This window comes from Halichoeres trimaculatus, unplaced genomic scaffold (genome assembly GCF_033239565.1).
Source record: "Halichoeres trimaculatus isolate MK-OKI-2021-1 unplaced genomic scaffold, fHalTri1.1 fHalTri1_scaffold_12, whole genome shotgun sequence".
NCBI lineage: Eukaryota > Metazoa > Chordata > Actinopteri > Labriformes > Labridae > Halichoeres > Halichoeres trimaculatus.
The window spans coordinates 8,568,022-8,593,412 of NW_027437190.1; the positions used below are offsets into that span (position 1 = coordinate 8,568,022).

A 25,391-nucleotide genomic window follows, 5' to 3' on the forward strand; every position below is an offset into this window, starting at 1 on the left:
TATAAACTTTTTTTTTTTTGCACCCTTTGAGTCAAACAAAGTGGCTCATTTCAACATGGCTTTTGGGAACTGATGGGCACTTTTTTCTGTCACATTATATATATATATATATATATATATATATATATATATATATATATATATATATATATATATATATATATATATATATATATATATATATATATATGAAAATATAAAATACAAGTAAGAAACAAACAAAATATAGTTTTAACATTAAAAAAATGCACCCCAAAAAAGTATTTTGAGCTTACTTAATCTCCTAGGACCCAGTGTCCACATGTGTGGACATTACAGTTCTGCCTCTGAAACCCATGATACTTAATTTTTTTCTTAAACTTTGACCTATTAGCCACATTTAGGGATGCTGCTCATGTCATCTTTTGGTGAAATCACAACATTAGAACTATTTTACTGAGAAAAAAAACAGCTTATATGTAGTTAAGCAAGAAGTTTAGATATTATACTCAATAGGTCTTACTTACTTACCAAATACCAAATACCAAGAAGATATTTTTAAAAAAAAATACACCAGACAAAAGCTCATGTCTTAGGAGATTAAATAATTCCAGGTCACATTTTTCAGTTTGAAACTAAACCGGGAACATCTAAATTGGCAGTTTTAATAATTTAGGGTACTGATTCTTCAGTGGTTGAGTAAAATATTTTGTTTCTTTTAAATGTCCTTGGAAACTGTTTTCATCTAAAAGGGCCAGGCTAGCTTTGTGTTTCTCAGCTGAAACTCTTGACCAGTAGTCCTCTCTCTTTCTCTCTCTGGTGAGTGTTGATTGGATTTGAAGGACAGCATTAAGAGGATACAGCTTTAGCCTCATTAGAGCTCTAAGCAAATTAGCACTATTTCAGAGATCTACTAAAACAACACAAAAAGAGGGAAACTAGTGTTGAGTTAAGATATTTGGAATGAAGACAATTCTTTCCTTACAGTTACGTTTTCATTGTGAAATGTTTGTTCAGGAGTTTATTATAAATACACACAAGAAAGGTCCTCATACACAAACAGATTTTCAGTGTAGACCATGTACTGAACAAATTTCAGATATCATAAGAGAAACTATAAAACAGAAAAAGACAAATATTATCTACTGACAGTGTCAAAACATGGGAAAAAATAAACTATGACTCCTGCAGATATTTCCCAAATGTTTCTCAAGTCATCAGTGTCCCTTGGAAGAAAATTATGAGATTGAACACTTTCAACACCTTCGATTTCCAGCATCTGAAGCAGAACAGAAAATTTGAGCTTGCTTTTTGTGTATGTTTTTATGACTGATATGAGTTAAAAAAAAACAAAGAGAAAAAACAGTGTTGGTTTGAATATCCATGACAGAACATCATGTGCACCATGCTCTAACCTTCGCACCATTTCTGAGCGTGAGTCTGGTACCTGAAACGTTTAACTTAATCAAGCAAAAACACCACAGGTGACAAACTGTGAGCAAGTTAGAAATAAAGAGGAGAGAAAGAAGATTTTTTGTAAGTATTTAGTCTGTCCTTAAACTTCAAATGATGCATGTCCACAACAACCAAACTTTCCCATCACCAACACCTTCCAGAAGTTTTACTCCCCTAAAAAGAGCGGTCTGGAAATGTCCCATGTTGGTGTGATCTTTCTGGATCTCAGCAGCTCCGTCTCCTGGTGTCCTCTCTGGATCTATTTGACCACGGTCACAACATGCTTCTCCTTTTCAGACACCACAGGGACAGTTCCTGGTTTGCTGTGCTTACGGACATTCCTCTCCCTGAAAAACAAGAGATGAAGTGAATGAGACGGTCTGTTCCTGAGAATAACCAGAGAAGGAAGTAGAGAGGAGGGAGAGAGCAGTCAGCAAACAGAGGAGGAGGATGAAGGAGAGACTGTTGACCTAACATCTGCAGCACATCAATGTAGCCTGGAAATAATGTATAAAGCATGAAGAGCAAATCTTTTACAGCCTGAGCACAAGTCTGGTCACTGTGCAGCTAAAAATCTGCAGACTTAGGTATGAATTACAAGATGGCAGAGCTAACTGGGACAATCAATCCTTCATATAGCTGGAAACGAGCATGTAGGGCAGATTGTCATGTCAGCAACACGTCCACATGAACACGACAGTAAACGATCTCAATCACAACTTTCAGAGGGAAAGAAAGGGATGCATACTTCCTACGGCGAGCCTCTTTCATGATCCTCAGCTCCTTGCTCTCATGGTAGATGTTCTTGGGTAGATGTCGATGGCGAGATATACGCTTGATCTGCGGGTGGTGCTGGAACTTCTCCTTCAGCTTCTGGTTGTAGTTCCTGGCAGCTCTTTCTCTTGGGGCAAGCTGCAAAACACAAGAAGGGAGAGGTTGGTTACATAAATGACATGAAGGGAGAAACAAGGAGGGGCATGGTGGGAGTTTAATAGTTTTTAGACAGGGACTTCAAACTTAGTCAAAGAGAGATCAAGTTGGCAACTTATTAAAGAATGACACCCTCTTCACCAAACTAGCCTTAATGCTGATAAAGTTAAAATAAAATCAATGGATGGACTCTAGCTTTTGAACCAGGTTGTAAATATGTTTTGGGTTTTTTTTTTTTTAAGTCATTTATATTTGGAACTTTCTTTACCTTTATTTGGAGAGGGTGAAACACTGGATAGAGCAGAAAACAGGGTGAGAGTGGGGAGTGACATGCAGGTAAGGTGCCACAGATTGGATTTAAATCCGGGCATCTTGTGTGTGGCTAACTTAATGGTACATGTTTTTTAGTAATGGGTGTGTATGTGGTTTAAGGTACTTCCTGAGCCAGCCTCAAGTGGACACTCAGTATACTGCAGTTTTTATCCCTTCTACACATTTTTTTGGACCAGAAATTAACTTAGCCCTTCCAAGTCAGCATCACTTCATGCTGCCACAGGTTATTGCTCAGGATGCAGCAATCTGACTTTTCAGGTCTCGATACCAATAGCTGGGCTTTGGGTATCGAAATAATAACCTGCATGCCCTACTGTGGGATAAGACTGGTCATGTTTTGGGTAAAAAGTAAAATAAGTTCAAATGGAGTTACTGAAGTTAAAATCTAATTAAACTATAAAGTGTTTAAAGGTTTACCAGCAGGTTGGTTAAAAAATGCTTCAGAACTTACATAATTGATATCTTAATTGTAAACTTTGATACTCTGTAGACTGGTGGTGCAGCAACAAACAAGGAGTTTATTACACATGTTTGTAACCACTTACTGTGAACAAAGGGACAATTTTGTGAGGAAATAGTGCAAACAACCTTGTTTGTTTAAATCATAACTAAGCCTTGGTGTCAAGTTTGGATTGGCCTTTATCCCCATATACCCAATTTAGCTCTGAGGGCCTGGATTGGGCTGATACCGGATACCAGGATCAGGTAATCTCATCTCTAGTTGTTGCCTAAATAATGTGTTTATACGCTCATAAAAACCTACAAGAGTTACAAAGAGGACTTTTAAAGATGCATAATAAGTGCTTGATTATTATGAGGTTTGATTACCAATCACTGTAGTTATTTAGGCCTTGTACACACGTAGCCGGGTATTTTCAAAAACGAATATCGCCCCCTCATTTGTTTTTAAAAATACTTTCATCCACACATAGCGGGCAAATCCACCAATAAGTGCAGCTCAGGGCGTTTCAAACTCATATTTGGCAGTGTTTTTCAGACATGAAACCTGTGACAGCCAATCAGAATGAGCTCCAGTCATTCAGCTGTGACATTTGAGAACCGAAAAACTCAATTTTTTCACACTTATACAAAACCATGAAATCAGAGTTTTCTAAAATCTTCCCTTTGGCCAAAGTTTCAGAAAACATAGTTTTTAGTGATGTAAAAGTGCAGTTTCATGTGGATGACATGCGTAAATGTGTAAAAATATGTGAGATTTCCCAGAAGCCCAGCTACACGTGGGCATGGCCTTAGTCTGTGTTCTGGAGCTGTCCCAGTTTCCTTACAGTACAATGAAATAAGAACCAAAGTGAAAATGTACAACAAGGTGGCCGTTTCCACCTTCTCAAAGATCTAGCCATTGAAGCTTCTCAAAGCCTTCCAAAATATTCCTGCTCAATCATCCTGCCTAGTTAAATATACTTAACCAACAAAAAAAAGCTTCAGACAAACTCATATTCACCAGGTCTTGTTGGAGACCAGAACGAGAAACAAAGAACGACCAACGCTGAAGCCATCTCTCAGAGTTATAGGTTTTATCTATCTTGCAGCATCTTTGATCCCACAGTGTGTTGGATGTTAGATGTTCTTTGATTCTTTCATCCTTGAATATGGTTTAAGTCATGATAAATGTTTCCAGAGGAGCATTGTTGAATTTAAAACTATTGCTGACCAAAAGCCTCAGGAGATCATTTTGTTTCACTTGTGACACTTTAATAATTTCAGGGGGGAAGTGCTGTTCATTCAACTCTTTAGTTTCATAATTAATAAATACAGTATGCCGTCTCAGAGAAGGAGCCGATCTGTACAGTAAGCACTAATTTCAGCTTGACACATATTCATTCAAAAGTGAATCAATGTCAGTTAAAAAGTGAAGACACCAGCTCAACAGCATCTCTCCGTCTTCCTCATAAAAACCCAGCAGCTCCTGGGGCTGCTCTTGGCTGAGGTCGACCTCCATGAAGGCTTTTATTCTAATTAAAAGCAATGATTTGTCTCAGATTCAATTTGTTGAGGAAGAGCTGTTAGACGCTGATCCTGTAGGACTGAACTGATTCCCCTCCACACACACATGCTCAGCTTGCTGGACAATATCACAGTAATCTGAACAAATGGATACCAGACTGCAGAGGATGATGCTTCACTTTGGAAACTGGACACATGGAATCTAAGCTTGTTATGCAAAACCCATCACTAAAACAGTCCAGTGTACAAGTGCTGAAATTCTCACCTTTTTAAAAGACATATTAAATTGTAGCTACTGTCTCAAAGTCTGCTATGTTCCAGGAGCAGATGAAAAGGGGACCTTGGAGACCATCTTACAGCTGAAGTCCCCAGTTTACAGGGTCACTCTTCAAAATTTAACACTGGTAGCTAACAGGGAGACTTTAGCACTACTGATCTTACAGAAGCCGTAGAAATGAAAACACTACCATTCAGAAATGTTCAGCATTCCAGGACCTGCGATTCAGCTGCGATAACAAATCAAAAATCTAAACTTGAGCTTAAAATCAGCTTGATGCTGTTTTTGAAAGCCCACCAGAGGTTACATTCCTGACTCCATGGTCAAACAAAGTTTGTATTTTTACTTTAAAAGTATCTTTTTTATCATACTGTTGTTATTAAGCCTCTATTTGGGAATTAAGAGTATAAATGTATCTTCATATTCTGATATTTGACAGAGTTACAGACAATAAATTCTAAAAACTTTACAAAGTGGGTTCATCAAAGGCTCAGAGAACCATCCTATCGTCTGGAGCAGATAGTATTCATGAAGCTCAGCTAAGACCTTGAAAAATACAATCAATAACTCTTTTACCACATGAGCTAGACTACATTTTTTCCTGAGTTAAACTAAAAGCTAGCACATGCAAGTAGTGAGCTATCTTTGAAAACAAAATTCAAGGAACACAACTACCATGTAAATTTGTAAAAAATCACTATGTCAACCCCATCTCCCCTTATTTTATTTGAGGCTTGAAATAAAAGAAATCATTACTGTGTGAGTCCAATAAAGACTAAAGATGAAGAGCACTGATTCAATCTATTGACCTTCCTTGGATTGTCTAAACATTTGTTGTATTTGAGCCATCTCATACAAATACAATGAGCGTTTCCATCCAGACACCTATGAAAGGATCAGGAGGGCTCAAAGTCTCCCACAACAACTTTTCAGACTTCAGGTTCTCTGTGGGTTGACGTGGGATAGCATTGGTTGGGTTGTCATGAGTCCAACCACTCAGTGCTACTGTGACTGAACACCGTCAGTGGACTCACTGACTGAACCTTACAGACAGGTGGTGTTTAGTTGTCACTTTCCAAAAACAAACTTCTTTTACACCAAGTCACAGCATCGTTTGATGTAAGTAATCATCTAAAAATCAACAACCAACAGAATAAAATGGTAAAAATATGTATAAAAATTCCCCTTAATAATACTCAAATCTATGAGTGTAACTTCAAACTCTTTAAAAAAGATGACTCTTCATGTGATCGGTGTAGCAAGGAGGTTAATTATAACAAACCAGTGTGATGCCAATCAAAAAACTTACTTCAGAAACTTTAATCAGAGATAAGTGACATGATAGTGACCCCAGAGGGTGACAGCATGGTCACCACATGGCTTTATTTTAATTGGGCAAGCCAGTTTCCTGTCACGATCAAAAACACATGCACATCAGGTTGATTTGTCACTCTAAAACTGCAAAAAACTAAAACATTTTCAAGTAATTTTTTCTTATTTAAGAAAAAAATGTCTGGTTTTACTTGTTATGAGCCACATTCATCTGGTCGGTCCAGAAAAATGTCTTGTTTCAAGTTATTTAAAGACAAAATGAGGTCTGAATTGCTTGTAACAAGTAAAAAAAACTGCCAATGGAACATGAGAAATGTGCTCAAAAGTTTGCTTTAAACTAGAATAATGTCTCAAAACAAGTGACTTTGCTCTTGTTCTATTGGTAGATTCATACCTCATTTTTGTCTTAAAGTAACTGGAAATTGGACATTTTTCTAGGCTGGTCAGGTGAATGTGGCTCATATTTAGTCTACAAAGGCATTATGTACCAAAAAATAAGACAAAAACACTTGATATCATTTCTGTTTTTCCAGTGTAGTTGCCTGTAGGTGTGTGTGCGAGTTTTGGTTGTCTGCCTCTACACGTTAGCCCTGTGGTAGGCTAGTGGCCTGTTCACGGTGTACCCCACCTCGCACCCAATGACAGTTGGGCAACCCAAAAGGGAAAAGCAGGAAAGATCGCGGATGTTTCAGGTCTGAGATTAAAATACAAACTATTTTTTTCCACTGGATTCGAAAATTGTTGCATGCAAAACTAAAGATGAAAAATATTAACGGTGATGTGCAGAAGCTGAAGGGAGCCCTGATGAGTCCGATGTGAAATCCTCAGACGGAGACAAAGCCTTGAACCAGCATTTCAGCATTTCGTGATAATTAAAGACCCTCTCAGTACAACTTGATTGTTAATGCTTCATTATGTTCAGAGTAGCCTGCTTTAAGTGATTGGCCGATTTAAACTGCTGATAGGAGCAGCCCTTGTCTGATCTCTTTAAGTGCAAAGCTTGCAAATAAATCTCCTCTTACACAGTGACAGTAAAACAAGTGCCAAAAGCAGGCCAATTTTCCACTCCGGAGCTGCATTAAGAGAATAAGCAAGAGTGAATCCGATTAGGAATGAAAGATGGCTGTTGGAGATGGCACATGAGATACTATTGATCTTTATTGCACAGCCATAAGAGAGATTTGGGGCACTGGAACATTTCCCAGCATTTTATATGAGCTTCACTGACAGATGAGCAGAGCGTAATGTGAGGTAATCATTCCTGTTTACAGTCTTTACCCTCTCAGTACAATCCACCAGGTGTTAGCTACACAAGACATTAACAGTCAGTGAAGCGAGCTCCAGAAACAGAACGTTTGAACAGATTCTGTTGCTCACAAAGAGAAATACACTCCACAAGCTTGAGTTTTTTACTTCCACCTGCCACTAGAGCAGCTGTGCCAATTGGTACATTGTACTTATTGAGAGTGATTCTTCCCTAAGTCAGCATCCATCAGGGCATTTGGCAGCATCCTGATGCTCCTGGCATAAGCACCCACTTTTACCCTGCTGGGGTGGGCTCAGGGCCACGCGCAGTTTCAAAGGATGCAGCTGTCTCATACAACAACATCAGGTGAGACAGTGGAAAGAGACACACAGTCGACGGAGCGACAGCTTTGATTATCAGCGCCCACCCCTGACTGCTCAGCAACAGGCAGGATCTAGGCTTTCTCTTTTCAACTTTGTTTCGTTTCATTAATAAAAGCAGAAATAACAGCGGAGAAAAATAGCAGGACTTACCACTCCTAGCTTTTCAGACGCGTTGGCTTTCCACAGCCGGATATTCATTTCATCAGAGCCACTCAGGATGTATTTGTTGTCAGCTGACCACTTCACGCAGATGACATGCTGCATGCGCTTGGTGTGGTAGACTTCCCTTTATTTAGACAAAGAAAACAAATCAAACAAATCCTAATATAAATACTTTCAGCAGGTGACAAAAGAACCTTATTAGCTCTTTAAAGCATTGCTAGATGAGATTTATGGTACTTGGCATTAGGGATGGAACGGTTCACAAAAATTTTGGTTTGGGTCTCATCACGGTTTTTGGTTCAGTGGACATTGTTGCTGTTTTTAACACCCCAGATTAACATATACCTAATAATCCACTATAAACAGATTACTTTTAATCAATTCTGTCATTTATAGTTATGAAAAACCTGAAAGAATGAGTCTGTTTCCCATTTCATACATCATTAAAGCTGAGTGAAACATTGCTGGTTTTAACATGCCAACTCCTCAGTAAGGAAAGCTACAATTGGCTGTCCCAGAAGTCACTAAAAGTCACTAAATGATGCTGCCGTGTTATTTGCAGAATATGCCATTTACATGTAGTTGTCATGGACTCTGTAAGAGAGAGAGATAAAGTGGGAGACTCACACACATTGACCAATGAGGAGATCAAAACACACTTTAACCTCAGACTCTCCAAACTCCTAAAAAGTCTCAAGAATTGTCGTCTTTAAAAAAAACTCTCCAGAGGGGTCTGAAAAGTTATTATATTTAGCAACAAAGTCTCTCAGGTGAGCTTTACATGAGTACGAATTTCTACGACTCCGGTAAAATAAACTATCGATCCAGTGATATTCACACACAGAGACGCATATTTGTCCATGATGCCGCATCTTTTTTGAAAACGGGTCTGCAGGTGGATATCTGCGTATTCGCCTTCATGCTGTATTTGGTATGAACAGATAAGTCCGGAAAAGACGGTGACCTCATAGCACCCCTCCTACTCCCCGCCCCCCCAACCCACGTTGTCACACATAACAATAATGGTGGCAGGCGGACTGATTCTGATATTGTTCCAGCAGCTACAAATATTGCTTCGACTATTATATCAACATTTTCTCAGAGAGCATGAAAAACACCAACTATGGCAACAACAACAAGAAGTGCTCATGCAGAGACGCAGCATGTTAGGCGTGCATGAGAACTTGTTAACGTGGAATCCTCCTCAGAGCAGAACCAGACGGGCAACCCGACAACAGTTTTGCGTTGTCATGTAAATGCACAAGCCTATGTACAATACGATGTGTAAACAGCGATACATGTTTTGAGGCCGACGCCAAAACGATACGGGGCCATCCCTGTGTGAGGAGTGCCTAAGTCGGCAAAACTCAGTCGCGGTTTTATCCTCCACTTTCTTACCCCAGTCATCAGAGCTCACACTGAAAGTGCTCCTAGACAGCAGAATGACTCAACGACACAGGTAAACCCTCTAACTCTCACGGTCTTCTCTGCTCGACAAGTACACAACACACACACTTCCCCACAAAGTGTCCTGCTGTACTCCTTTGCCTCCAGTTATGCATGTGTACGATTGGAGCTACAAACTTGCTTCAAACTGAGCAAATTAAGAGATTAAGAAAAAAGAAAACCTGAACCAAACACTACGAACCCAGAAAGGAAAAACAAATGGTTCAGATTTTTTTCAGAAACCGTTCCATCCCTACTTGGCGTGATTTACGCTAACCAGAAAACACAATAAATAAATTCTGTATTACACAGGTTGTGTTTCTATAGCGTTCTGTGTCCAGATACGTCACGATGCTCTCCGTCAACATGCTTTAGTTATTTTGACTCTGATGAACACAGAAGCTTGGCCAGTACAACAATTCTGGGTGTTCCTTTTACATCATATGAAACAACGTTTTTAAGTTTTTGAGATCCAGTCAGAACTGTTAGCATCCTGACATTAGCTTTACTGAATAACTCCTATTTCAGAAATGCAATAGGCCATTCTGAGTTTCTAAACTAGGTGAATAAACAAATGCAAACTAATTTTACATTTCACTCTGATGTGACAGCAAAATTCAGAAATATAAGATATAATTGTACTAACCTGCTGTGCCCTTGATTCTTAGGAAAGATACGGATCGTTTTGTCAAAACTTGCAGATACAAACTCCCTCCCTGTGGGGGAATAATCAACATCCAGCACTGCAGAGACGTGGTCCATGTGAACTGTGATTGGCTGGTTCAGGTATCTCATGTCGTACGTGTACAGGCTGATGAGAGAGAGAGAAACAAAAATTAGCATGCAGTTACAAGTTTGTTTAAACATTGAAACAACAGTTATCCATCTCTTTTGCTACATTCCCACTGGTGCAGAGCAACTACACTTCTAAGCGTGGGCCTTGATTTAGCACAAAAAAAAATCTTCGAGTGAATTCTTGTCACTGTAACAACCTCCAGCACCCTCAACTTACTTGTAATCCTCATTGGAACATGTGAAGTAATAAGCTTCCATCGGGTTCCAGCAAACACTGTTGCTCCTCATTGTCATAATAACCTGTAGAAGAAAATAAAACACACACAATTTGTTACTGCGTCATATTAAAGGAACAGGGGAGAAGGCAAAACTTTCAGAAACGCCACAGTTGAACCTACTTTTTTAAGCGGTGCTGATTCTCTCATGTCATACAGGACCAGGCTTCTGTCAGAGGCACAGCTGGCAAGAAGTTCAGTCTGGGGGAAGACATAGATCATTGTTTCAGAAGATTATAGCATGGCATTTATTGTTAGGCAGGGTAGAACCTGTCTGAATGGACTTTTACCTCCACTGGGTTAAAGCGGATAGAACTGAAGCTGTCTACACCCCAGGTGAAGGAGCGAATCGGGGTGCTCCTCTGCTCATCCCAGATGTCCACCTGCTGGCCACACGTTGCAAACACAGCCTCCTTCCTGTGATGGTCCAGGCCTGTAAAAACTGTCTGTAAGGGACACAAATCATCAAGGTTACTCTGACACCGGACGGGTCAACATTTGTGAGCTAGACTTAATGATAGTGAAAACACCTATTGACTTTACCTTGCCCAGGATGGTGTTGAGTGGCTCCTCTTCCTCTCCATAAGCTGGTGCCTCCATCTTCCATTGTTTGATTGTTTTGTCATCCCCGACCTGTTTGTGACAGCATGAAAAGCATTGATTTAAAACTGTGAAATAAGGTTCAGTTTGCTAAAGCTCTTTATAGTGGTGGTGGTTTGGTTTACCGTAAAGAAAGATGTTCCACAAAAGCGCACAACCATCCCCCTGACGAAACCTTCATGTGCTTGGAGTGTTCGGACACATTCATGTTTGGTCAGATTCCAAACTTTGACCTAAAGTTGAAATAAAGAATCAAATAAGTAGGACATAACATCTATATACCACACAAACCAGTGTGGTTTCTGGTTGAGATGATGCATGGTTATGGTTACCTCTCCATCACAGGAGCCAGACAGCAGTGTGGAGAGGCTCTTGCTGTGCTTGGCCATGCAGTTGACTCCATCTCTGTGTCCATCCAGAGAGGCCAGGAAAGGCTTTGCAAACACCCTGTCAAGTTTGGTGGCATTCAGAGCCCGGGTGTACTCTCTGCTCACCTCGAATGGATGGAGTGATGGGTCGTAGTTTCTGGGGACTAAAGAGAGAAGGTGATCACTTCCCAAAACTACTCATGTATAGTTACACAAATGACATTTCAACAAGGTCCTTTTTGAGGAGATATGGCTAGCAGAGTCAGTCACATCTTACAAATCACTTCTGAAAACACTTTTCTAGACTTGCTCCTAAGTAATTGTATCACTTTTTTTAAAGAAAAAAATAATGTGATCAATTTAACTTTAATCTATGTTATTATTCTCATTCATGGCTGCTTTATTTATGTATTAACATAACTTATTTAATATTTATGCCCTTGACTATTTGTTTGATCAGGGTATATGTTTACTACTTGTATCTTATTGCTCCATATCCTTATCCATATCCTTTGTTAAATTAATGTAATGCACTCTTCCTCTTCTTCCAACCGTCTTTCTTTTTTAAATATATCAATTTATTTACTATTTTCCCTTTTATGCTTTTATATCTATGCTGAATAGTCCACACACACCATGACTGCCTATCTCAATTTGTTAAATGTTTATCTTGTAGTTCATCCACTGATTCTCTGCAATGCTTTTTATATGTTCAAGCAATCGAAAACATTTGTTTTTAAAGGTGCTACATAAAGTATCATTATTACCATTATAACCTATGTATATACATAAAATACGTTAAATATGCTCATCTACCTTTATTGATCATGTTAGAAAGTTCCACAATACCTTCCTACTTTGTCCAGGGTCAATCACAGTTTACATTTAGAAGGCTCAGACCAATGGAAGTTTAAAAACCTAAGTACCACTAACAGAAGGATTAACTATAGTAGTTTTAGGATCAGTCAAATAGGAGAGACTGGATATTTTTGTTGGTGGAGGATAGAGGAAATCTAGCTGGTATCTCATGTAGCAAACATTCTCCAGCTTCAGTTTAAACCAGTACTTACCGCGCTGAATATCCAGTTTGGTCTCCCGGACATAGTCATCCGGGTTCCGAGAGAGAACTTTAACTTTCATCTGGTAGCAGACAGTAATGTCAACCGCTTGGAAATAACGTATTGAAAAAATAAAACAAAAAAAATATTAGCAACAACCGGCCATGTGCTGAAGAAGAAGAGGTATGTGGCGACCGAGTTGCATTGTGGGATATCAGGTCCTCCTGGGTACGTCACGGAAGCGTCTTAAAGTTACAAAACAACGCTAAAATATACCGGAAGTGATGGGGTTCGTGGTTCAAAGTAAAAGCAATACGCGAAATAAAAGAAATAACGTTAGTAGTAGAAGTAGTAGTATCGATATTAATTATTATCAATTATAATAATAATAATAATAATAATAATAATAATAATAATAATAATAATAATAATAATAATAATAATAATGAAGATAATAATAATAATTTCTGTTTTTCACTTCTTTCCCTTCTTCAGATTTGGTAGTGAAGTATTTTAACTGATATGTTTAACCTTTTTCACTGTCTACTGGTTTATGCTGTTTACTAAGACACCAGTTTTGTGTCTAGTTTTTGTTTTGTTTTTTTTTGTTTTGTTTTTTTGTTTTGTTTTTATTGCTTTTTTGCTTATGAGATACCATGGGTCTGATAAAGGGGTGTTTATGGACTTGTACTGTATGTGGGCAAAACCTGACAGGTATTTTTTAAGAAAGAAAGAAACAAACAAACAAAGAAGAGAATAGATAGATAGATAGATAGATAGATAGATAGATAGATAGATAGATAGATAGATAGATAGATAGATAGATAGATAGATAGATAGATAGATAGATAGATCGCTGATAGCAAGAACCCAACATCAGACTGAGACTACAGTTAAGTAATGAAAAGAAAAATTAGGAAAATTGAAGCAATTAAATTAAGGAGAAAATAAATATAGGAAGGGAAAAAATAAATTAAAATTATAGTAAACCTCAAAAGTTAAAACATCAATGACAATGTTAAGTTTTGAAGAATTATCAACATAGAAAAAATATAATAATAAAGATGAAGATATATATCAATACAAATGAAAATAATATACATATATTGAAAAAAAGTATTAATGGGGTAGAAAGGCAAACATTGAACACTTAATGAAATGGTTTAAAAAAAAAAGGTTAAAGAACTACAAAAATTACATTCATGTTAAGAATCAAAGAAGTATCTCTAAGTGATCAGCTGAAATTATTTTATTTTGAAGGTCAGAGCCGGAAGCTTGTTTTCCTATCGTGACACTTAACGTTAGCAGCAAGGTCGAGCATTGGTAGTGCTGTTTGACATTTTGGATAATATTACAACATCCATGGAGCACCACCGCATGTCAACAGCATGGCGTAGTTGTAGTTTTGATGTGGATATTTCATGGAGTTAGTCCGGTCTGTGTGGATTTCTCTGAATCTTCAGCAGAGTCTCAGTGCTATAAGTAGAAAGTAGCCTTAGCTGATCTGACAGGGAGCTCACGTTGTGCACAGGACTGGCTGATATAGGAGCTAGCTAAGGCTGTTACCTGTAAACATGAGCTCTGCTCCCAATCACGGACCCGTTAACGTCTCAGAGACTGGACTGTCCAGCAAACCCGTCCCAGCTGTCACCTTCGGCGGACACGTGAAGCAGGTCTTCAGCCATGTGAAGATAGGAAACCTCATCGCAGGACTTAGTGGAGGAGTTGTGTCAACACTGGTGCTTCACCCTCTGGATCTGGTCAAAATCAGGTTTGCAGGTAAAGTATGACTTCATAATATAACAACTTTTCCTTAAAACACCAAAGTCTCTCATCAGATAAAGGCTGTTGACAGCATGAGTCTATTTTTCTGTACAAGAAGACTTGTTTTTAAAGTATGTGTGTAATATGATAGGGCTGTTTCTGAACTGAAGAGTTTTTCGTGATTACTTGAGTCTGATGCAATTTCCCTTTGACTTGTTGATGCCTTGTTTTATATTTGTTTAAAATGAATTAACCATTAATGCCCTTTAATGCAGTAAGCGATGGACTAGAAGTAAGACCTAAGTACAGTGGCATATTTCATTGTATGAAGAGTGTATGGAAGCAAGAGGGTCTCAGAGGTCTCTACCAAGGAGTGACGCCTAACGTTTGGGGTGCAGGAGCATCATGGGGTCTCTACTTCCTCTTGTACGTAAGCACTTTGGAGTACTTTGAAACTGCTTTTATGATGCATGCATCTTTATGTTTCTAATCTTATTTCCACACTCTCCTTTCCTTCAGCTATAATGCAATCAAAGGCTACACCAAGGAGGGTCGTCAAACTGAACTCAGTGCTGCAGAACACCTGGTGTCAGCGGCTGAAGCAGGTTAGTACCACATGTATCTGGACACTGCTGCCCTGCTGACACACAATCGGCCTACAGCCAACAACAGCAGCGAGATAGCGCTGCCCTGAGCTGGCCTTCACAGACAGGAAGCAGATAACCTTCCCTTTCATTCTGCTCTCACAGGTCACATGGATCTGCTTCCTGTTGGCCAAATTGAATTCGAGGTTCAATTATTAATCCAAATTTATACCTCTTTGGTGATACTAGCCAAGTACAAAGAAACGAAAATATTTTACAGCTGCTTAAGTGAAAGTAAATTAAATTGTAGGAGCCACTTTCCCTTCAGTAAAAACTATTTTATACATCATGAAGCTTTATTAATTAAATGTTCTTTCAGATATTATTTTTGCCACTCTGAAAGCAAAAGGAGCATAGAGAAGTTAGTGTCATATCCTGAGGGTTGATTGTGGGTCAGTAATTACTGGCTGATGTTGAACAAACGTTGTCTTTGTTTCCTTTAAATCAATAACAGTTGGAACCTCAATCACGTCTCTGTTGGTTTCAGTGAGAACACATATCTGTCCCGTTTGGTTAAGGAGTTACTGACGACTTATTTCTGACTAGTAAAGCGTATATTTGAAATTTCATCCACATGAATTCAACAAGTGCACTTTTGAGAAAGAGTTGTGTCTATGTTAGAAAATATATGCTTCTTTAATTATCCTCTATTGTCCTTCCTGTCTCCCTTCAGGCATCCTGACACTCACCATAACCAACCCAATCTGGGTGACAAAGACCCGGTTAGTGCTGCAGTACAATGCAGACCCCTCCAGCAAGCAGTACAAGGGAATGCTTGATGCTTTGGTCAAGATCTACCGCCATGAAGGAGTGCCAGGACTCTACAAGGTTAGCCCTCAGTGTATCATTGAGTTTTTATAGAACGACAACACAAGAAAAGTGTGTTAGAGGAATTAAAACTACTCATCACTTGCTCTTGAAGTCACCTCTAGAGGGCACTGGTAGCTCATTTGCTGTAGTAGTGGACTTAAATCTCATGAATAACTGTGTCTACATCTAAAGTTTCTCAGCAGAATTAAACTTTCTCATTTTAAATGAATTATTTTAGCATTTCAGAACATTTACTGACAAATCTGTCAGTGGAAAACCTGAATATGGGTTTTCCAAGAAGGGTCAGGTCTACAACAGTGTAAAGGTTTTGTCATGTGGGATGCTTAAAGTGTTTCCTGACCAGCTGACTTCCACCCCTGTGCTCATTAAAGGGTTATGTTCCTGGTCTGTTTGGCACATCCCATGGCGCTCTGCAGTTCATGGCCTACGAAGAACTAAAGAGAGACTACAACAAATACAGGAAAGCACCTTCTGATGCAAAGCTGGTGAGTCATGAACCCCAAAGCCACAAACAGACAGAAACACGCTGGGTTTTAATCACAGCTCCGACCTAAAGCTCGGAACATTTTAGGGTATGAGGACCGAGCTTCAGAGAAGCCGTAAAAGTGACTCATCAGTTTTCCCGCTCTGCTTGCTTCTTTCCTCCTCACCCTCTCTCCATTCGATTATCTGTGCTCACAGAATCCGTTGGAATATATCACAATGGCCGCATTATCCAAAATATTTGCTGTGGCCACAACATACCCATATCAGGTGGTGCGAGCCCGCCTGCAAGACCAGCACAATAGATACAATGGAGTTATTGATGTCATCAGACGGACGTGGAGGTACGAAACTGATCCAGTCACAGAGGAACCGTAACCTGTCGTAGCTTCTAATGACGGATGTTAAAAGAAAATGTCCTTTTAGAGTCATGCTCTGTTTTTCCTTCTCCCTGCAGGAACGAAGGCGCCATTGGCTTCTATAAAGGCATCATCCCCAACTTGATTCGTGTCACCCCTGCTTGCTGTATCACATTTGTAGTGTATGAGAATGTGTCTCGCCTCCTTGTGAGACAAAATAAATGAGGCTTGAGAGCATGGCATGGACTGCTGCAGAGACTCTGAGCGCACACTGACACAATCCAAGGAGAGAAAGCATCAGGTTGAAGCTGAGCTCCCAGCGCTGTGCTGTGGATGTGCTGGTTTAAAAGGCATTCATTTGCAATGACTACGGTTGAGAAATTTACTAAACTGCGGTTAGGAATCAACAGTGGATTTCTTTTTGTGAACAAATGTGAAATGTGATGGTGTTTTCAGGTCACATCAGATTCAGATGCATGACCAACACTTTGACTTCTGGGAAAGAGTAGGTTTTAGTGAACCCAAAGAACATGCTAGGATGATGTTGATCTGTGCAGGTTTGGCTCAGATCACTAAGAATTTCATCTATAGGAGGATGATAAATGTTTCATCATAGTTATGTTTACATGGGATGTTTCCAGTCAGCTCAAAGGGAGACATACTAAAGCATGCAAAGCTCATCATCACAGCCAGTCTGATCTCGTGTCAAAGTTTTCTTTTATTGTGCTTTATAGTTTTTGTCTTAAATTATTTCTTTTTTAAACAAATGGCAGCGATGAAGATCTTTCTTTCAAACACAACCTCACATTTCTCTTATAACCTGTAGTTTTCTTTGGATTTAAACATTTTCACAACAGATTCTAACCACAGTGCTGAACAGTTTTATCATCAGGTTCAAACAGTGCTCTTTTTGCATTGTCAACGTTTGTCGATGTATGAAATGCGGTAAATATAATATTTTGCGGCTACATTGACTCAAGAGTGTGTTATTTCAAACAGTCTTCACAATTAGTCTGGTGCATAACAACTTTAAAGAGGGGGTAACATGATTTCTCATGTGGAAGATTCACAATTTGTAAACTGGAGCGGCAGTAGCTCAATCCATAGGTACTTGGGTTTGTAGCCAGAAAGGTCGCTGGTTCAAGTCCCAGCATGGACCCAAGAGAGGGAATTGGGCTGATAGCTGGAGAGGTGTTCGCACAATTTCCTGAGCACTGTCGAGGTACCATACCCTGTATGTTGCTTTGGGAAAAAAAGCATCTCCTACGCAAAAGTGTAAATATTGTACACATGGATACAAAGTATCAATACTGAATGTTTATACTGCCCCTGTACAGATTTCATGTTGGAGAAATCCTTTAATCTGTGAGCTGCTTAAAACTTTACCTATCAAGAAGAAAAATAGCTCAAGCTCTTCATGAGACTTGTTGAAATGATGGTCATCATGTAAGGATCTCTTAAATGGTTCATAACATGTTTAAGAGACCTCAAATACCAATGTCTGCCCATTATGGATGGGTTCCGAATTAGGTACTTATATAGGTACCGACTGAATTCTGTCAAAAGTACCAGGTACCAATTCATGTGAAACCAAAAGGTACCATGTTTAGGTACCTAAGTGCATCCTTGTGACTGTGAGGGAGTGGAAGAGTAGGTGATTTTCCATGCTAAACATAAACATAGAATTGCAAAGTTATATACTAAGGAATACATATGGTAAATTGAAAAAAATGCATATACTTTACTATTAAACAAATTGATATTTTTACCACATGAACACAAAAAGTACCGAAAATTGGTACCATTGAGTTGCGGTACCGATTGCCAGGGACCAGGCATCGGTATCAGGTTTCAAATGTGAAAGGTACCCATCCCTACTGCTCATAGCTCCACCCCTCGCAGCCCTTAGGAGTTCTGGCCAATCAGAGGGAAGGGGGTTTGTGGAGCAGGGAGCCTTAAAGAGATAGCAACTAAAACAAAGTGTGACAGACAGGATGTGAGAAAAAGGTTTTCTAAAACACTTAAGTGAGATTTATCGGAGCTTTAAATCTAAAGCTACTACAGGGGTACCGGGGGACAGTATAAAGACTAAAAAGAAGGACTATACCACTTCTTTAACCTTAGAAAAAGACTTTATTAACAATAACAATGAATACAAACAAGTCGTGTGAGTACAGAGTTAAAATGTCTGTGACAGCACCAAAACATCCCACAGAGGAAGCTACAGTACAACGTTGATTTCTGGTGGACAGTATAACAGTATTTTCTGGGCCTGTCAATTTTTCTAGTATTTAAAGCAATAAAACATTCAAGCTACCAGCAGAAATGCTGCATCGCCTCAGCTAACCAAACCTGATGATTTCAGAGAGGCCAGATAACATACTGTTACACTTCCAAGTCTGGTCCCTCCCTGAAAAGGAGCAGGGTTTTTTATTTTGGCAGTTCTTCAATGATAATCCTGGATACTGAGTTCCACCCTGTGGACGCGTCACCTCTTGGGTAGTCAGCACAGGTCCCCACCCACACAGCGACATCCACCAGCCCTGCTTTGATGCCCTCACACAGCCCTTCAACTGGAGATGGAAAAACAAAGAAGACATAGCAAATGAATTTCAGGGAACACCCTAAATGCCTTTGAAGATGGAGGATAACTGTTTTCTGTAACTAATGACTTTTCCAAAACCCACTGGGGAGAGGTTGCCTGCCTTTCGAGTGGTTGAGACAGAATTTATAACACATTAACAGCTGTTCTGGCAGACTGAACGTGGCCTAAAGACTGGAAACTAAGAAACTGATAGATATCCTTTTTTTTCCTTTGAGTTGAAAGAGCAACTGGAAATTTGAGCGATAAGCTGAAATGTTGCCTGTTGATTTTTAGTCAGACACCACAGTCTTACTTTTAGTAGGATTTGTCTTATCAGACTTAATATGAAACATATTCACTGGACAAGTCCACAAAAAGGTTTTATATCAAGATATTAAAGTACAAAAAATGATGCCTGAATTGTCTAAAAAAAGAAGATAAAAAGACTAGATAATAAGAAAAACATCCACGTCTTTTTTCTTGGAAAAAGAATAATGTCTTAATACAAGGAAGTAAATAGGCACATTTTTCTTGCCCCTCATTATTTCTCTCTTTCCAGTAAATTTAGACATCATTATGTCTTTGAATATCCTTTATTAAGACATTATTCTCCATCTGTCAGGTTGCTGTGGCTCATATTAAGTCAAAAAGACAAATCTCACTAAAAAATAAGACATGAACACTTGCTATGATTTAAATTTTCAAATAAGCCCTTTTTACTCATCTCACCTGGATTAAAGTCATTTAATTGGTCACAAAATCTACTTTATTTGCTCAATAAAGACCATATAGTGTATAAAATTCAATTAGTGGTTAAAATATTTTTAATAATTATCTAAAGAATACGTATATTGAATAAATGAGGTTGGAAAAACTACAAAAAGAAAACTTGAATTTGATAGAATCTATTGATAGTGTTGCTCAACTCACCATTTTCGGTTGTTTGCTATTTTCTTTCCAAATATCAAGCATGTTTATAAAACCAGCAGACTGGCGGTCAAATGAATCTATCCACACATAATTAAAATCTCTGTTTTCTTTCAGGTTTGTCTCTTTAATGGTTTAGTTACCTCACCAGGGGTCTAAAACTTGAGGTTAGCAACAGCTGCAAGGAAAGTTGATGGGCTGTTCATGTTGTAGGAGGTGGCAGGCTTGGTTGCAAGATGTGAAGCATATTCAGTTCAACAAAATATTAAATTGCGATTTTATTTAGCATCAAACTAAACACAAGGGGCAACATGCGGTCAGTAAAAATGAAGCCTTTGCTGAAGTGCCAAAAGTTACTGTTCATCCAGAATCTGCATGAGTCTGGCTGCAGAAAGACTGGAAATCACGCACACACCCAGCCATAAAAACAGATTTTTACTGCATTAAAAACATATTTACAGCCTGGTTCAAAAACAGCTTGGTCTGAAATTCTGATTTTACTATCGACACACACTGGACGGTGAGTGAATTGTTTCTATTTCTGTGGTTTAGAAGTTATTAGGATCGTTTGATTTTCCAATCAGAGGCTCAGCTCAGGTCACATGACCAGCAGGCGCCCTGTAGCTGCTTGGAGAAAAACTCACAGCCAGCGTCATAGTGAATGTGGCTGCGTCCGCGGATTGGCTTCATTTTACGGTTTCAGGAACAGACGGGTGATGTCATGGATGCTACATCTATGTTTTATACAGTCTATGACTCAACATTACAAAACAAAATAACCTGGGTACATTTGATATCTACAAACATTTATAAATAGCTAATGAGGCTCCAGAGCCACAGGTTGCAGACTCCTGTTGTAGCCTATATGCTAACTTGGCTAATCCACTGTTGCCCACAGCTAAAATAGCTACAAAAACCACCAAGAATATTGCCACTGGAATTCAATACTGGAGATAATTTTTGGTGCAGGTTATTTAGTGGACACCCTCTGTCTGTGTTTCTACCTGAGGATGTCCTGTGGATGTTGATGGTGGAGTTGAGCTCTGGACTTCCTTGGTCTAAGTAGATGATGGACTCGATGGGCAGGGGTCCCGTGCACTCTGCTCCGTTGAAGGTGAAGTACCACCTCTGGCAGCACGCGTTCTTACACTTCAGTCTGAGGGAGCCGCTGAAGAGGACTCTGAGAGCGCTGTCTGAGCGCATCTTTGTAAACGTACAATCCTGTAACACACCACAGAGACATCACGCTTCTTTCTTTAATCCATTGCTGTTGTTGTGTAACATTTATGCATGAAGCTGACACTTCTCCAGAAAAAATTGTCACACAGTGTATGAAGTTACTCACAGCTACTTTCCCCAGGTCAATCCCATAATTCAGAGAGTTCCAGGCACACTGCTTGTAGTTGGGCCTCCAGGGCTCCTCAAAGATCTCATTTACACACTCTCCTTTCTCCCCTTTCAGCCCGTCACGGCCTGGGATGCCTGGAGTACCTGGGATGCCATTGGTTCCTGGGTTACCCTCTCTCCCAGGGTTTCCTTGTGGACCCTGCATGCAACTGCCGAACTGGAAAACAGGGAGAAAAAGAGCTGATGATGACAGCTGTGAATGGACGAAAGAATGCCTTTGTTACCTAACTTCTTGTTTAGCATTTTTGTTTTTATCTTTCCCTGAGGAGATATTTAGGATGCATTCACCGCAAACACCTGAAGGCTGCCAGATTACACCTCATTAACCGCTCATGTCAACAATTACACTGAATAGAGCTGGAAGAAGTGCAGATTAAGCTGTGACCCAAACCAAAGCAGAGAGGCAGAGCCAGCAACCATGAAGCCAGGAAGCAAGTGAATGATATACAGAACTGAAGGCTTGGTGACAATCTAAATTAGCAGTAGTCTGGCCACAGATCCCATGTGTGATTCATTGTCCAGCTGAATCTTCTGCTGTTTATACAGATCTTTAACAAGCTGACTCAATCACTCACAGACAAAACACAGAGACATGGGAGCTCGCCAAAACTTTCCCACCACACACTGGGACAGAACAATGAGGATCTGAGATAACTGTGTGTACAGTGCTCCTCAAAAAGACACTCTGACCGACAGATTACAGTGTGTAGGTTAGCTGTGGGAGGTTTATTTTAGGTCTATTTGTATTCTTTTAAAGTGTTTTTACCTGTTATATCATACTCTCCCTCAAGTTTGGACAGGCATAAACTGACACGTTAAGTTTCTCCCAGCAAACGCTGATGCCAAAGGGGTTTAGATGCAGGGATTTTGGGTCATTGGGTAAGCAGCTGTGGAGCAGTCATAGGGCACACGGCCAGGAGGCATTAGGACAAGAAAAGTCTCCGTGCAAGAGAAGAAACAAAGAGCTCTTACTTCAGTTTCAACATCTTTCCCAGTTTAAGTCTCTGGGGTGAATTAGGAAACTTTATTTCAGACTATATAAACCTGGAAGTGTCTGAAAGAGAGAATTACTGTACTGTTATGTCAGCTCCTGGTGAAACAGATGGTTCGGAGTCTGTTTTAGTCATCAAGTGGATAAAATGCTGAAGCAACCTAAGATGTGAGGTCATCGTCTGTGATGAAGGCAGACGAGTGTGGGTTGGTTTGCATGTGCATGTGTGCTAACAGACTTCGATTGTGTCCTGGTGCAAACAGGATATTTTTCATGCACCTAAAGGCTGAGAGTGTGAAAACGTCACAAACACAGCATGAATTTCTTCAGTTGAAGTGGGAAAAAGTCTGTATTTCATTAAAGATTGGACTTCTGGAGACCTTTCAAAGCAGGCCAATGAATGGATCCTCTGTCCACAGCTACACAGCTGAATCCCACATTAGCTACCAGTCTGCTGTTTCTGTAGCGGTGCAAGCTGCCTGCATGAATCAAGCCCCTCTGAATATTAGTACAGCACACAGTATGCAACTGTAAGTGAAGCATAAACGCTGCCCCAAACTGTTGATGAATCAGCCGTTTCTCATGCATTGGTCAACAGTGAAGCGAGCGCTTGCAGCATGCACGGTGTGGAAATGATGTTTTGCTTGGAAAGCGGTTCACTTCAGAGGCTCTTGAGAGGGTGCAAATCAGGAATTTTTGGATTACCATTTGGTTCAAATGAGAGGATCTTCTTCCTTCAGAGCGCCAAGTGCAGTTTGCCTTTTCTGCATCATTTCCAGTACACTGAATACAGATGTTAACACAAGATTCTGCATCAATACTTCAGCTGTGGTCTCATTTTGGGGTTTGTCTTTGGGGATAATAACTGTTCAAGATTTTGAAGTTTTTGAAGTGGGGGATGCAGACTATTATAGATCCCTAAGGAGGGTCTACAGAGTCCTACCAGCATAAACAAGAGTTTCACTTTCAGCTGAATCCCCAGAGATGATGGAGGGGAATGTGTGCCTACTTTGTTCCTTCTCTCCACCTACAGCATGCTCAGTTATGTAATTCCAAAGAAGGATGGTTTAAGATCAGGGATGATATGAGGATAATGTGAACATTATGAGTAAAATGCTGCTTGCAAAACATGAAACAGACATTTTCCTCCAAACCAGGGTAGGTCATTTCCCAAGAGAGGCAGTGAGATAACAAAGAGAGTCTGAGTAAGTCAGCACCCCACTTCCCGTGAGGGGGATTTCTGCCTGCCCACTCATCTGGTGGAGGACAGCCAGACCTGGAATAATAGGGAACCATTTCACCCTAAAAATAATGCAAAACCGAATAAGCTGCTGGGACCACGTAACTTCAGAGAGCGTCACGCTGATGTGAGAGGAACCACACATGATGTGCCGTAAATCAGCGCGTGGATCGCATGAATAGATCATCAGCACGTCACTTTTTCGGCAGCAATGCACAACAAAAAGTAAACAGAAGTTTGTTAATTTATATATAAAAAGTGTTAACACCCACAATGTGTTAATACAGACATTCAAATATAAAGTTTAAGTGATTTTTCTGCGTAAAAGCGATGCCTGCGTCGAGGCGCACACATCTCTCCCGGCAAAGCTCAAGAATGAACCACCAAAGCATCTGGATGTTGATGTTATCTCAACAATCCGTCTCTCACCTTGTCCGCGTCTGGATCCTTTCGGTATCCTCTATTTCTCACCTTTTCCACGCCATAAAGAGGTAACGCCAAGCAGATAAGAAGCAGCAAGCGGGCAACGAGAGGAGACATCATACAAAAAGACGACGGACAGCTGCGTGTGTGTGCTTCCTCTGAGATCTGAGGCGACAGTCTGACTCCAACTCCAGCCAGCTATAGTGCAGAGGAGGGCAGGACGAGAGGGAACCAGCCAACTTCCAGGAGCGTATATCCAGGAAAGAGTCCAAGGGCATCCTCAACCCTCTGTGGTATGACTTTTGGTTCCTTAATGATGAATCAACAAAGGAAAGGCTAAAATGTCAGGGTTTTTGGTCTGTACGAAATAAAAACAAAGTAAAGCACAATTTTTTTTTGGCAAACTTTTGAGTATCTATTTCATTTCCCAATCATTTAGGCTACTATCCATCTCTTTCAGTCAGTATTTATGTGGGAAATAAGATTTTAAAAAGTCAAGTCTGAGCTCCAAGAACTGCTCCTCGGTGTGATGGAAGGGTCTGCATGTCCATGTAAAACTTGAAGCTTTGTAGTTGGGATATTGGGCTCAGGGTCCCAAAGTAGAGGCCCCTGTTCACATGGTTTCAGCTCCCACCTTTGAGGGGATTTCCGATGCAGCTTGTGGGAGGTGGTGACATGGAACCATTGGGGTAAATGCTTAACTACACTGTGGAAGAGGCTGCTTCAGGTTGTTACCTACAGAAACCTACCCAGACTGGTCCAGACTTCTCTGGTAGCAGTTGTTAGGTACTAGGGCAGTGGAAGAAGCACCACGAGAGCCTCCTGAATATGACTGGCACATCTTCTGAGGAGGAGCTGTAGTCTGAGTTTCAAGGGAAGGGCCTTGTCTAATTACCTGACAAAGGTTGCTGAGGTAGTCTACGATCTGCTCAGCCACCAGGAGCCAGGTGTGGATGAGACGCCCTGAAAGGAAGGGCCCATAGGAGTGCCTTTTCTAAACAGCAATTTTGGTTTCCAGAGCTGTTGCTAAAAGTTATCTGGTTCCTTCCTCCATGTTGCTCACACAAAGTCGTGCCTAGGACCACAGATGAATACTCCTGTTTTAGTATGACTGCCCCAATGAAAGTGGTCTGC

General features: G+C 40.0%; 3 protein-coding genes across 4 annotated transcripts; 1 reads left to right on the forward strand and 2 right to left on the reverse strand.

Annotated features, from left to right (window-relative positions):
- Positions 1–998: 998 nt before the first annotated feature.
- dcaf13 (ddb1 and cul4 associated factor 13) lies at positions 999–12,818 on the reverse strand. The gene is made up of 11 exons (XM_074683601.1): positions 12,617–12,818; positions 11,511–11,710; positions 11,304–11,411; positions 11,122–11,211; positions 10,869–11,024; positions 10,702–10,779; positions 10,521–10,603; positions 10,155–10,319; positions 8,051–8,186; positions 2,183–2,346; positions 999–1,781 (listed from the first exon to the last, which is right to left on the reverse strand). Exons 1-11 carry the CDS (start codon positions 12,684–12,686, stop codon positions 1,694–1,696), a joined length of 1,338 nt encoding a protein of 445 aa, XP_074539702.1. The 5' UTR covers positions 12,687–12,818; the 3' UTR covers positions 999–1,693.
- Positions 12,819–13,900: 1,082 nt separating this feature from the next.
- LOC141800863 (solute carrier family 25 member 32-like) lies at positions 13,901–17,647 on the forward strand. The gene is made up of 7 exons (XM_074683697.1): positions 13,901–14,383; positions 14,644–14,794; positions 14,888–14,973; positions 15,686–15,840; positions 16,215–16,328; positions 16,525–16,670; positions 16,784–17,647. Exons 1-7 carry the CDS (start codon positions 14,179–14,181, stop codon positions 16,908–16,910), a joined length of 984 nt encoding a protein of 327 aa, XP_074539798.1. The 5' UTR covers positions 13,901–14,178; the 3' UTR covers positions 16,911–17,647.
- A 1,167-nt stretch (positions 17,648–18,814) lies between these two features.
- LOC141801151 (collagen triple helix repeat-containing protein 1-like) lies at positions 18,815–24,440 on the reverse strand. Of its 2 annotated transcripts, none has more exons than XM_074684097.1 (4): positions 24,306–24,440; positions 21,542–21,760; positions 21,201–21,417; positions 18,815–19,258 (listed from the first exon to the last, which is right to left on the reverse strand). In XM_074684097.1, the coding sequence occupies exons 1-4, from the start codon at positions 24,375–24,377 to the stop codon at positions 19,116–19,118; spliced, it is 651 nt and encodes a 216-aa protein (XP_074540198.1). In that variant the 5' UTR covers positions 24,378–24,440; the 3' UTR covers positions 18,815–19,115. The 2 variants fall into 2 exon arrangements, with proteins under 2 accessions (XP_074540198.1, XP_074540197.1); XM_074684096.1 differs by having other exon boundaries at positions 18,816–19,258; positions 24,264–24,440.
- Positions 24,441–25,391: the final 951 nt, after the last annotated feature.

Bases quoted from the DNA above. Each gene is read 5' to 3' on its own strand.
- dcaf13 (XM_074683601.1), bottom strand. From the start codon at position 12,686: ATGAAAGTTAAAGTTCTCTCTCGGAACCCGGATGACTATGTCCGGGAG. The intron at 11,212-11,303 runs GTAAACCAAACC...TGTCACAAACAG, and splicing joins GTGGAACATCTTTCTTTACG to GTCGGGGATGACAAAACAAT. The intron at 11,025-11,121 runs GTAAAGTCAATA...TGTCCCTTACAG, and splicing joins TCAACACCATCCTGGGCAAG to ACAGTTTTTACAGGCCTGGA.
- LOC141800863 (XM_074683697.1), top strand. From the start codon at position 14,179: ATGAGCTCTGCTCCCAATCACGGACCCGTTAACGTCTCAGAGACTGGA. The intron at 16,329-16,524 runs GTGAGTCATGAA...CTGTGCTCACAG, and splicing joins CACCTTCTGATGCAAAGCTG to AATCCGTTGGAATATATCAC. The intron at 16,671-16,783 runs GTACGAAACTGA...TTCTCCCTGCAG, and splicing joins GTCATCAGACGGACGTGGAG to GAACGAAGGCGCCATTGGCT.
- LOC141801151 (XM_074684096.1), bottom strand. From the start codon at position 24,377: ATGATGTCTCCTCTCGTTGCCCGCTTGCTGCTTCTTATCTGCTTGGCG. The intron at 21,761-24,263 runs GTGAGAGACGGA...CCTGTTTTCCAG, and splicing joins AGGATCCAGACGCGGACAAG to TTCGGCAGTTGCATGCAGGG. The intron at 21,418-21,541 runs GTGAGTAACTTC...GGTGTGTTACAG, and splicing joins TTGACCTGGGGAAAGTAGCT to GATTGTACGTTTACAAAGAT.